This window comes from Phocoena phocoena, chromosome 1, assembly GCF_963924675.1.
Source record: "Phocoena phocoena chromosome 1, mPhoPho1.1, whole genome shotgun sequence".
In the NCBI taxonomy this organism is placed as follows: domain Eukaryota; kingdom Metazoa; phylum Chordata; class Mammalia; order Artiodactyla; family Phocoenidae; genus Phocoena; species Phocoena phocoena.
Genome location: NC_089219.1, coordinates 152374182 through 152386910, shown reverse-complemented (window position 1 = coordinate 152386910; position 12729 = coordinate 152374182). Strand labels below are relative to the sequence as shown.

General features: G+C 54.8%; 1 protein-coding gene across 6 annotated transcripts in view; it reads left to right on the top strand.

Annotated features, from left to right (window-relative positions):
• NFASC (neurofascin) overlaps positions 1–12729 on the top strand; it is a 69990-nt gene that overhangs the window by 45551 nt on the left and 11710 nt on the right. For 2 of the 6 annotated variants that reach the window (XM_065878120.1, XM_065878112.1), the window contains 4 exons: positions 168–182; positions 5595–5816; positions 9312–9428; positions 10609–10761. The exons of 2 other annotated variants lie outside the window; for them this stretch is intronic. In XM_065878120.1, coding sequence (XP_065734192.1) covers positions 168–182; positions 5595–5816; positions 9312–9428; positions 10609–10761 — 507 coding nt within the window. The remainder of the gene's footprint in view (positions 1–167; positions 183–5594; positions 5817–9311; positions 9429–10608; positions 10762–12729) is intronic. 2 more of the 6 variants (XM_065878129.1, XM_065878126.1) reach the window with 1 other exon arrangement.

The window sequence follows — 12729 nt, the reverse complement described above, 5'->3', positions numbered from 1 at the left end:
CTCAGGGCCGTGACCAGCACTTGGCCACACCGTCTGGGTCAGATTAGAGCCAGAACCTTCTCTGTCCTGTGATTGCTTGTCTTGTGGTTTCACCTGTGCTGTTTTCTCTTCCCTCTCGTTCTTTCGCCCTCTCCCTCTCTGGCTATCTTGGGCGCTGTGTTCTGAAGCTGCTCCAACCGCAGGTACCGTACCAGCAGCGGAGGTAATGGGCATGGCATGGGGCAATTCAAGGTGGAGTCCAGCCCAGCCAGAGCGGAGAAGGAGGGAGAGGCTTGGGGTGAAAGCATGCTCCGGACTCACCCTTTCAGTAGTTGGGAAGCCAGACTCTCCAGGAGGATGTGTGTGGAGGATGGGACCAGAGGAGATCAAACACATCCTCCTCCCTTCGCTAGAGAAGGAGGTTGGCTGAGAAGGGGCCCCACACGCACAGGCTGCAGACCTGTTCTCTGGAGCTGCAGCTTTCTCTGAAGCTGAGTGATTACTTCCCCTGAGCCACCTGGGGCCTTGCCCAGGCTCGACATCTCAGAGCACAGAGAAAGGGTCCACAGCCTTTGGGTGGCCGGCTGCGCCCTAGAAGGAGTGGGGGCAGCTGGCTCCTGTCTCCTGGTCAGGCTGCCATCCCCTGAAAGGGTGGCCTGTGGGTGAGCACGCCGTGCATGCTGGCCTTGCATGCTGCATGGGGCCTGGCACCAGCTCTGCCATCCACCATGGCTTCTAGTCAGTGAGAACAGGTCTGCATGTCCCGGGATGGGGCCGGGTGCCCCAGGACCTGGAGTCTCAGTGGACACCATGCACTGATGGCCCACTCACCCCTCAGAAGCCCAGCTTCTCAGAGTCTTGGGTGTTAAGAACAGTCTCCACTCTTGGGGTCTGGGAGGTGGACGCACAGTGAGGAGTTGGGCAGGCAAGTCTGGAGCAGGAGATGACCTGCTAGCCAAGGTCCTTGTCTCAAATCCTCATGTTGTGGGTTTGAGGAACATCGCCACCGAAGGCCGTTCCTCAAGCTGGAGGAGCTAGGCAGGGGCCTCAGGGTGCCTTCCGCTGCCCTCCTTTGAGGCAGAACCAAGGCTATAGGGCAAGGGTTTGCCAGAGCCTCCTCAGGCTCTAGGCAGCAGGGAGAGCCGAGAGCCAGGTGAGGAACTGGAGGGTTGGCTTAGGCAGGGGACGCCGCCTTACCCAGTTTGGTTCCACTCCGCCTTCACTCATTTACCGCCCCCTGCCCCGCTATTTTAGGTTGATTCTGTTTCTGTTGCGCACCCTGCTTCCTTTGTTTGCGTTTGCTCCACCAGTCAGGTCTGGGTGGTGTGCTGCCATCATCCTTCCCACCCCCCGTCCTCTCCATCTCCCCCGCCCCCAAATAACCCAGGCCTGCAGGGGCCAGTGCCTCCCCACCTCTGCTGGGATGTGAGGCAGAGAGGTGTCCTGGGCCTGGAGACCGGGAGAAAGCCATCCTTGCAGTCTGGGAGTGGCCCTAACTTTCTGATTCAAGTTTGCATAAGGGTTTCCCCTGGGACTATTATAGCAGATGCTCAGGGCAGCCGAAGCGACTTAGTGGAGATGGAAGGGGAGATGCAGGGAGGGTACCACGTGAATCACCTAGACGCTCTTTGGTCAAGCGGCTTGCAGTCCACCTTCCCCATTCTGGTACCCAGGACCCAAAGCAAGTGGATCCGGTCGCGGGGAGTACGCTTTGCTCAGTGGGCATCCGTGCCAGTCTGCTGCCCCTCTCGTGTGTGGCAGGTGTGAGGGGGGTGCATGTAATTCCAAACACCCCACTTCCTACTTCTCGTTTAGGAAAGATCCAAGCTCACCCTGGTGTGCAGAGGCTGCCAGGGCCTCTGTCCATCGGTCAGATGTGTTTCCTAGGCTCCAGCTTCCGTGTGACGTGGTGGTAGAGGCACAACGCACGTCTTGGTAAATGAGCTGTGCCGGGAACATCAGCCGTTCCCGGCCTCAGATGCAGAAGAACCTCCTGCACAGTCTGCGGGTGCGAGGTGATGGCGCTCAGGTTCTCTACGGGTGACGCGGGCCTGGAGTCCAGCCCGCTGCTCCCTTCCCTCTCATCTTCGCCAGACGTGGGCATTCTCCCCCCCGGACTGATCTGTTCCTATCTCACCCGGTAAAGATAATCCCTCTCATGCACCCCATCTGCAGTCTCTTAGGGTTGCTGCCCATCTGTCCTGGCCATCTGTGATTTGGCCAGGGTAGTCCGTGCACCAGGTGGACATGTTTGGACTGAACCCTCCACCTTGGAATGTCTGGAAACTGCTGTCCTTGTCTTTGACTCGGCTCAGATCTGCCAGTGTTTGGTGGGCAGCTCCAGGGCAGGTTCTGGGCAACGAAAAATGAATAAGAGACATGTTGTCTTAATTTTCTCCATCTCCTGCGTGGTGTCGCCCAAAACTCTGGTGGAAAACCCTTGGCCATAGCTGGGGTGCCTTCCAGTGTGCATTAGGTAAGCCATTAGGTTGACACTGCCTTCAGGTAGGGGTCCTGTGCTTCCAGCTCCAGGCCCACTGTGGCTCCCCGTTACTCTCGGTCTCTGGGCTGGTGGTCTCCACTGGGCAGTGACCAGGGTGGTTCTCCAGCCCATAGTTCCTGCTGTGGCTGAAGATGACACCCTAGCCCAGCAACGAGTCTGTCCAGCCTGTGGGCCACTCTGACTGTAAGCCCCGCTTCTGGTCCTTATTCCCCGTTTATCTGCTACCCCCACCCCGCCCCAGGGGTTGAAATCATCTGAATCCCCTTAGACCTGAGCGCTGGACAGTTTCCCATGGAAATCCTGCCCTCCCCTCCCACCAATAACAACTCACTCACCTGACCCTTCTGTCCCTTCCCTCAGAGCCTTGCCTTCTTACCTCTGACCTCCCAGTCTCTCTGGCCCTGTCCAACCCTGGGACAATAGACACAGCTAATGACTAGGCCAGAGAGGATGCTGATTTACCAGCTGGGACCTCAGCCAGCCCAGAAGGTGTCTTCTCCACTGTGCCTCCAGTGCCGGGGACCCTCTGGGGGGACGCCTGGGAAGTGCCTCCTTTCCTCCCACCCCCTTCTGGTCCCCTCTCGCTAATACCTGATTGTTGCTGCTGAGCTGGAGGATAAGCATCTAGGTAGCCATCATCAAAGAAAACCCGTCCTCCTGTCACACTTGGCAGAGGGAGGGGAGGAGAGTGTGGAAGCATCCTCAGTCATTGCTCATTCTTGTCTCTGCCCAGCGGGGCCCAGGAAGAAACTCGCTCTCGCCTAGCCTCTCTCAGCATCTCTGTTTCTAGGGCTGCTGGCTGGAGCGCCCGGGGAAGCGTGTGGGCCTGGCTGCAGGCCCTGTGTGAGCATGAGTGTGTGTACCTGCTTGTACGAGGACCAGGGCCCACGTGAGAGTGTGAATAGCTTCCGGGGGCTGGGAAATGCAGCACCGCTGTGCACATAAGAAGGGGAGCCCACGTCTCTGCACTGCACAGGGTGGGATGATTTAACTTGAAAGGCATTTTCAGTTTTTGGATGACGCCTCTTAAATAGTCATAGCAAAGGGGGACCTTGTGAACATTGCAGTTGCCAGAAATTATTAGAAAATACACTACTGGTAAGGAACCAGAGCAGAGCAGTCCTATCCAGATGGACAAAATAGCTTCTCAGGGTTCCTTCCGGCAGCTCAGAACAGCAGGAAAAGCCCATGTGTGTTCCGTGGCCACGGGAGCTGCCAGGCATCAGGCCTGAGAGGGAGCTCACCTTTGCCTTGTGATCTCTCAGGCCCTTATGTGTGTGTGTGTGTGTGTGTCTGTGTGTGTCTGTGTGTGTGTGTCTTGGTGGGTGGGATAGGCGAATTCCCGCAGGCTGAGCTCTTACAGCACTGAGCTCGCATTCCAGGCCTGGGGCCACCTTGGACTGAAATACATCCTTGAATACCGACTGTGAGAGGGAGAGTTTTTCCCACCGCACGTTCCCCTCCCCCCACCCCTTCCTGATGTCTGCGAGTTGACTGGGGTTTGGGGAATATAGCGCAGTCTGCCTTCACCTTGCCCAGGAATCTCTGGAATGCATGGGGCATAGTCAGCTACCCAGTGTGACTTCTGTGGTCAGCACCCTCAGGCCCAGTAACGCCTCTGATCTTACAAATGGGGAAGCGACTGGGATCCCGGGAACAGTCCCTCCTTCTCTATGGAGGACTTGTAATATTGGAGTCCCCGGGGGGAATGAAAGGGCTTTTGTTGGTCAGGCTCTTGTTGAGAAGACTTAGGATCTCTTGATTCTTTCTTGAGAAAGGCTTTCTGGCAATTTTCTCTCTGGTTCCCTCGCTGCCCTGGCTCCCTTCTGGAGAGCGGGGATAGTATTTCCTGATCTTCTGCAGATTTGAGATAAGGTAGGAGATCACTCTTCCTTGAAACTTAGAGTTACCTACTTCTGTCTTAACATCACTGCCTTCTGCCCCGTCAGCAGTGACACTAGAAAGTAGACTGTGGTCAGATCACAGGAGATAGTGGGCAAGGAGGAGAGGCAGCTCTGTCTCTCTCTGATTTGCCCATCATTCTTCTCATACCCTAAGCTTTAGCAATACTGGAACTAAAGAGTAATAGGCCAGCCCTTTGTTAGTGTCCACAACCCTTCTGTAGAAGGAAAGACGGGTCTATGGAAATGTTGTCATGATAGACTTAGCCCCTTAGGGCTGACCGACGGCAAAGGGTAGCTTTGGATGGGAGATGAGGAAGTAAGAGGTAGTGCAGATTTGAACTTCTCTGAAGATTTATGCTCTTTTGCGGATTTCTACATCTACTGTGGGCCGGGAAGATGGTGCTACTTGAGCGCAGGCCACACTGTGAGTCCGTCAGTGCCCTTTTCCCACATTCTAATCAAAGGGAAAGGGCTTCCGGTGCCCAGACCCCAGATGTCCTAGAGAGAAAGGCAGTTACTACAAGTCAGGGTGGATTGGGGTAATCTGGGACCGTCGCTGGACAGAGAAGAAGGGAGGAGAGGCCAGGGAATGAACAAGAGCTGAGAGCCTGGGGAGGGGCTGGCGGTGGAGGTAGGAAAGACGAACCAAGGTGCAAGTCTTGCCCACAGAGTGGGGATCGTTCTCTCTCTCTGTCACTGGGTTCGGGTGGTGGTAGAACTCAAGCAGGCAGGAGAAGGGGTGATTTTGGCGTGAATGGGTGGGAATGGCAGGCTTCCCGGTGCTCCTGCAGGGCAGGGCCCCGCAACCTGCCCGCCTCCGAGGCCGGGGCTCCGGGCCTGGACCCAAGTGGTGCTGCTTGGCCTGTGCTGGGTGGTGCTTGACCTGGGACTCCATGTCATCCCTGGGGTCTGAGTGATTTGGTGTGTGTCCCGTCTTCATCACCGCCCTTGGCTGTGTGCATGCTGGTGCTTTGAGCCACACAGACCATGAGAAGAAAATGAAACACACAGGCTTCATTCTCTTTCCTTGCCATGGTCCTGTTCTCTTTCATGGCGACCCGTCTGACCCAGTCCATCCTGCTCGGGGAGGCTTCTGGTCCCTAAGCTCCATCTCTTCTGCGGGCTGCCTGCCTTGCACGTGGGGCCGTGTGTCCAGGCTGGGGACGGCCACACCGACCAGACTTGGCTGTTTTACATTTCCCCCTTAGCTCCTCCCACGTCGCCCCCGACCACGGTGGGTGTGACGGGCACGGTGGGCAGTACTGATGCCACTGCTGCCACCACCGAAGCCACAACAGTCCCCACCATCCCAACTGTCGCACCCTCCACCGTCGCCACCACCACCGTCGCCACAACTACTACAACCACTGCCGCCGCCACCACCACGGAGAGTCCTCCCACCACCACCAGGACTGAGATTCAAGAATCCGGTACTGCCCGTCATCCGTGCTCCTGTCCCTCCAACCACAGGCTTCCTCAGATGGGGTGGGGGTGGGGGGTGGGGGGCGGGGCTGAGATGGTGCTGGTCAACACCTCCCTTTGTTTCTGCTTTGAAAGCACAAGAGACTAGATTCTCTGTCTGGTGGCCTAGAGGCACAGAGCACCCGCCCCTATGGTGGCCTCCACTGCTCAGAGCCCCTGTCCTAACCTCGGATCCCTGTTCTTTAACAGAGGCCCCCGGGCCCCAGACTGTAGGGCTGCCTCCAACCACATGCTGAGGGATCAGCTTAGGGCTGAGCACTCCAGAAGGCGGAGAGTGGGGAAGGAAAGGGCCTGACACTGCAACCAGCCTGGGAAGGCTTCCTGTCTCCGCCATGATGCCCCAGCCTTGCAGCAGAGGGCTGAGGAGTGGGGAGTGGCCAGCCATGCCAGGTTCTGTCCCCAGAACCGTGCGCCTCCCTTGCACCTCTCCCCGAAAGGCGCACTTATAGACTTTTCTAGTCAGAGCTTGCAGGAAACGACATTACCGAGGAGTCCTGTAATGCCAGAGAGTGCTCTGTGGCTCTCCCCACTCATATTCCCCACACCCCCAGATATACACACGGAGGGAAAATCGCAGCCTTTCTAGGGGCCCGTGGTAAGAGTCGATCCCAGGGCTGGCCCGCCGAGCCCAGAGAGTGTGCTGTTCCCGCATCATGCATCCAGGCCAGGAAGCTCTGTTCTTCCAGCACGAGGAGACCCCCTCGGGAATCCAGCAGTACTTCTAAGAACTGACATCAAACACTCTTATTACCACGGAGGGGAGGGCCTCCAGCTTGTGGAGCCACAGGCCAGCTGTAAAGCACGATGCAGCCGGCAGGGCTGGCAGGAAGCACCCGGAACCCTCTTCCAGCAGCTGTAGAGCTGTAGGCCCCCTCTGTTTCCTGGGCAAGCCCCTTCGCCTTCCGAGGCCTCGCTGTCACCCATCCCACCCCTCTTCTCTCAGCACTTGGATGAGGATAGAAGCTTAATGCATGTGTGAGTATCTTCTTCAATCCAATTACATGGAGTTGTGTGAGCCGTAAGGGGAGACATGTGACACGTAGCTGACATTATGCTCCTCAGACCTTGAAAACACTGATTTGCCTTAAAGCTGCAATAACGAGAATTTAAACAGCGTGCTCTGTAGGGAAGAGTTGGCTGAGAGAAACCTGCTAGGCTGTGAGAAGCTGCCATTGGCAGTTTGGTGACGGGTGTTCTTTGGGTCCACAGTGAGGCTTCTTTTGCGTTCAGGTGGGCCTCCGTGCCCCACTTTAATGCTCCGAGTTCACAGAGGAGATGTACCAAGAATGAAGACAGGGAGTGGGTCTTGCCCGTTCTGGAAGGATTGGCCTTGCTGTCACAGAGGAGTAGCCTATGGACTCTCACATCCCAACTGCTAACTGAGCCTGAGATGCTGCGGGCGCCCGGCCACACTCTGACCTTATCCTTAGAGCTCGGGGGCTCCCCTCAACATTCTCATCTCCCTCAACGCAGCAGAGTGGCTCTGTTGTCCAGGATTTTCAAAATGAAAGTTCATCTTTATCGTGTCTTACAACTTAGGACAAGATGTTTCCTAAGTTGACTCTTTTGGGTGGTGAAATGGGACTTTTTCTTTGTCCTTACCTTGTCTTTTTCAGATTTCAAGGGATACGCCTTAAGTCTCACATCCCAGGAGCTGACAGGACAGTCCCTGTTTCCCCTCACTTCTTCCTCTTGCTTTTATAGTAATTGATAGCTTTCCTTCTCGGCGCCTTTCTTTGAGCTTTTCTGTTCTTTAGTGACCGTCATCTTGGTCTCTCTAGATGCCAGTGCCTTCTTCCAGCTCCCACCTCTAAATCATTTTGGTTTCCCATTGCTTGACCGTATCTAATAATGCCCCAATCTCCATTACCTTTAAGACGGTCAGATTTAGGCCAGGGTTGTATTGGTGGTCAGACTGTCTAAACCCAAATTCTTTGGACCCAGGGCTGAGGAGGAAAAATCTCAAGTTCCCAAATCATAACTGATCATAATTCATTCCCACTAGAAAGAGCCATGAGATTCTAAGGAGCTGGGATTTGGGCTGAGTTAAAGCAGCCGATACAGCGGAAACCTTTGGCAGATCAGTAAAGAAGGCTGCCTTCTGCCCTCCCCACGGAGAATGCCTCGTGCCATCAATGGAATCTCTTTCTAAAATGAATCATATTCACCTGGGGCGACTGACAACTGACAAGGTTGTAGTAGAGAAGGTGCTTCTTTGAAGTGGAGACCAGGAGATCTTTTATCACTTCCCCCAGCCCTGCAGACTCAGCCACATGTCAAATAGATAATGAATAAATGCATCACCAAGGTACTCTATTCATTTATTTTTGACAGGTGAGTCGGTGACAGTGCCCCCTTGCATGCTAATAAACTATAGAGGAGACACACTTGTAAAGTCTTTGAAATATAAGGCTTCATGCTAGTATTCCACTATTAAATCTTTGCTGGGAGATGGGGTAATCAGACCGCTGGGATGCTTGAAAAATGATTACGTTTGAAGATCAGTGCCATTCTCCTGTTCACAGGCTGTAGTTTCAGACAGGGTGATGGCTTTGATAAAGTAGCTCCCAGCTCATAGGAGCTAGATAATTAATGTCTTCTGTGTTACGTAGAGATCAGGCCTCGAAGATACAGTGCTGAGAAGGCAACAGAGCAGGAGTCTTCTGGTGTCTGGACCACTGAACGTTGGGTGTCAAGAAGGAGTTATCTTCTCTGGTCCCCTCTAGCCCATGAAAGGGAGAGGAAGGATTCGTACTGTCTCTGCTTGGGGCCCTGGGGTTTTAGGCCCCAAGTCCCCTTAGAGAATCTGAGGCCATTTTTCAAGAATTCAGCATCTTGTTGACCAAGAATGACCCCAGGGGCTCCTCAGACCAGAGTCACCCTTGTAGGTTGCCGTTCTCCACCTCCAGTTTCAGGATCCCATTAAGGCTTTCCCCTGTTTGGTCCTGTCCTTTCTGCAAATCTCAACATGACTCTCGAGTGGCTTTTCAAGATACCCTCTCTCCTTCCTGTAGAATGTCTATGGTTGAGGGGAAGGAGGCTGGCACACCTCTCCCGCCCCGTCTGCATCCTAGCTAATGGGGCTTTTCACTGGCCCCTTTGGCTGCCCTGTTCACATCCACGACAAGGGACCTAAAAAGGGAATAAACCCAGGTTAGAGCCTCCAACGGCCTGGATCAAACCCACTCTTTCATTCCTACTCCCACCTACGTGGACACGTAGTTTCTGGCTCTCCCTCACATACGGGTCCTCCTGACTGGACTTGCTCATACCTAGCCTGGCTACCAAGGCTGCAGCTTGGAGCTCTGTCGGGCCCTGTGCATAGCCACTTCCTACTCTACCCTTTCCTAGCTGCCCGCGCGTGCGTGTGTGTGGTGTGTGTGTGGTGTCCGCAGCGCTGCCTCCCTCCTCACCACTAACTCCTCTTCTAACCCCCCTGCCAGCCCCCGACGAGCGATCCATCTGGAATGTCACAGTGCTCCCCAACAGTAAATGGGCCAACATCACCTGGAAGCACAATTTCGGGCCCGGAACTGACTTTGTGGTTGAGTACATCGACAGTAAGCATTCTGTGCGCGTGGCGGAGATGCCATTAAAAAGATCCCATGCGCTCCCCCAGGCTCAGGGAGGCCTTCCAGCCGCTTCGTTGTGGCTTAATGAAGTCGACGTGTGCTCAGGTGGCAGCGAGGTAGGAAGAGCAGACTCGAGGAGGAGGAAGGGGTTTCTGCGGCCGTTAGTGAAGGTCCAGGGGTGCCTTGCGGTGGGGGCGGCCTGGGTGAGGGGCCCTTCGTCCATTTCCTGCCCAGGATGACGGTTCTGGTGGCCCTCCGATGAGCCAGATCTCACCTTTGCTTGGATCTCCTTAATTCAGGATCCAGATTCTCAGCTGTCTCCCCTAGACAGGCTGGGCCAGTCCAGACTTGGGGTTCAACTGTGCTTTGCTCACAGAGGGACACCAGCTGCTCACAGGTCAGAGACACCGTCCAGGGTCACTCGACTCAGCTGGTGGCTTGAGCTGAGCTGTTCATTCTTTACTGGACCTGGGGAGCAAGCGTTGAGATTTGTGAGGCTGTAAGATGTGGTCAGGCTATCTGCCTTCTCTGAGTGAAGGCCCCTGTTCCTGAGGGCTCAGACCCACCATGCTGGCCTATTTGGCTTGTGCTGGGAATCCACCCAAAGCTCTTTGAGGGAGAACAAAGCCAACTCTTAGTTCTCTGCGGTTGGAGAGAGCTTCACATCCACAGAATACAGAATTCCTAGTTTGGTCCGCACTTTTTCAGACACCCAGGCACTCGCTTCTCCTGATGTGTGAATTCACCACGCAGCGAGAAATGAGAGGGGAAACCAGGAGTGAGAGCTGAGAAGCAGAGGCCGTCTCACCTCCGGTTACCGTGAGGGATGCTGACTGGCTCTCTGACCCTCTCCAGGGTAACGGAGCGCTGGCTGACACCCTGAGAGCTTAAGGAAGCAGGTCATGATGTGCTAAGTGCTTAAGACTGGGGTGAGGACAGAAAACTTTAGGAGAGGGAACAGTGTCCTAGGCTGCAGGGCCATTGTGTAGGAGAGTCAGCATGTGAGAAAGCTGGTGGAGCTGCCCCGTGACCTCCAGGTCTGCACGACAGCCTGGCCCCTTCCCCCACCCTCCATGCTTCTACCTTTGACAGGTGCCCAGGAGCCTAAGCACTGCCTCTCCGGCTCATCATGCCCAGCCTTAGGCTGACTGAGGTTTCTGTTCCCCAGGCAACCATACGAAAAAAACTGTCCCTGTTAAGGCCCAGGCCCAGCCCATACAGCTGACAGACCTCTATCCCGGTATGACATACACGTTGCGAGTTTATTCCCGGGACCACGAGGGCATCAGCAGTACCGTCATCACCTTTATGACCAGTACAGGTGAGAGGGGATCTGGCCTGACCTGGCCGTCCCCTACAAGCATGGGGCATGTTGTTCTCATTGTCGGCTTCCTGCTTGTCTCTTCTCCTCGGAAAGAAGACTCATCCTCCCATTTCCTCACCTTGCATGACGTGGCTCGGCTCTTCTTATGTGTCAGTCTGCAGCTCCCCGGAAGACAAGACGAGCCAAAAGTGCATGCCAGTAGATAGGAAACCATGCTTCTGACCCTGTGGGGATGAGTGGGATGTCAGGGGGTAACGGAGGCGTTGTAGAATGAGGGCAGGGGAGACCACCTGGCCTCCACTGTGCTTGAGCCACCAGGGCTTGGTGTATATGCAGACATGGTCCCCGTGTGTGGGTCTGGGGGCAGTGTGTCCCGGAGGCACAGGGGCTTGCTTCTCGCACGTGGGGTTGGGGGATAGGCCATCCAAGGGTCTTGACCCCAAAATCCTCCCAGGAACCAAGCCAAGGATCAGCATGTATGTCACTGCCTTGCCACTGTCACCTGTTGTTTAAAAATTCGAAAGTGTGTTACACAAGTTGTTTTGGTTTAATTTTGCCCCAAGTTTGTCGTGGCTTAAATGTAGTTGACCTTTGGTCGTACTGGGGAGGGGAAGAAGCTTTCTAATCCTGAAAGAGCTCTGGATCTATCAGGGCTGTGGATAGAGAAGCTTCTTCACTTGTACCAACTGGGGCTCAGTAAAAGGTGCAAGGTTCAGAAATCTCTCTGTTGATCAGGGTGGCTGGCAGTCTGGAGACCGTGAGGACACTTGCTTCTCTGTCTCTGTGTCTCTTTAAAATCATCCAGGCAAGCTAGCCAAGTGGCCAGTTTGCTGAGCCCTGGGGTAAGGATGAGTGTGGGGAAAGAGACTGAGAGAGGAAAGCACCAGTCCCTGCCTCAAGGCACATCCTAACCACGTGCAGGTTGCTAGACACAGGATAAAGGAGAAAACACACAACGGTTTATATGAACTTCTGAATGTGGACTTAAGTACGGATTACCCTCCCTGCGCCCGGCTTGACGAGGCTGATCTTGGTAGCTTGCACCTTGAGAGTCACTGCCCACGTGTATAAGGGCCGCACTCCACCCCTGCTAGCCTGGCGCCTCCTGGTCTGGGTGTCCCGGCCTCCTCCCTGTGTCTCTGCCTGTCCTATGCATGCCCATGCCATCAAGTCTCGGGGAGTCTGAGAGTCCTGCTGCCTGCTTGAGGCTAACCCGGCCAACTCAGGCAGGATGTCCGTGAGCAGCCAGGTCATCCTGGGAGCCAGGCCAGGGGACTGGACAGTTGACCAAGCAGAGCAGGTGGCTGGATTCTGTCTGACCCAGTCGAGGTCCCAAGCTGTTGCTCACCAGTGCGTGCATTTGGTTTTGCTCATTACAAACTTGAGTCCAGCACAGGGGCAGAAAGCAAAGATGAGATTTGAGGATGGCGTTCCATCCTAGGGATTGCAGCGAAAGCCAGCTCAGCCTGCTTTCAGACTTTGACTTCTCCCAGAGCTGAGCCCTGGGACTGTGGGTGAGGGTTGGGGAGAAAGAGCCAGAGCAAAAAGGACCAGCCCCTGCCCTGGGGTATGTCCCAATCTGCTTTGAGATATGAAACGCGCAATACAGAAAAATAATAATAATGATTGGTAATACGCTTCTGAATATTGACTCAGGTGTTCATCTCTCTTTTCCTGTGGTTGCTATGGAGAAACTGATCCCATAACTTGCTTTCAGAGTGATTGAGGCCTTAAGCACTTGCACGTTTCCCCAGTTCCTCCCAGTGCAAGCTGGAGAGGGCAGGTATGACCCTCGCCCTGAGTACATACAGCTCACTTACCTCACCGGCTGGCTGGAAATGACTATGTGCAAACCACATAGAGAAGGAGACTATTTCCACTTTCTGAAGTTCATGTGTGTCTGTGAGTGTGTGTTCAGATCCTTTGAAAACACACAGAGGAGTGGCTGGACCCCAGAGTCAAGTT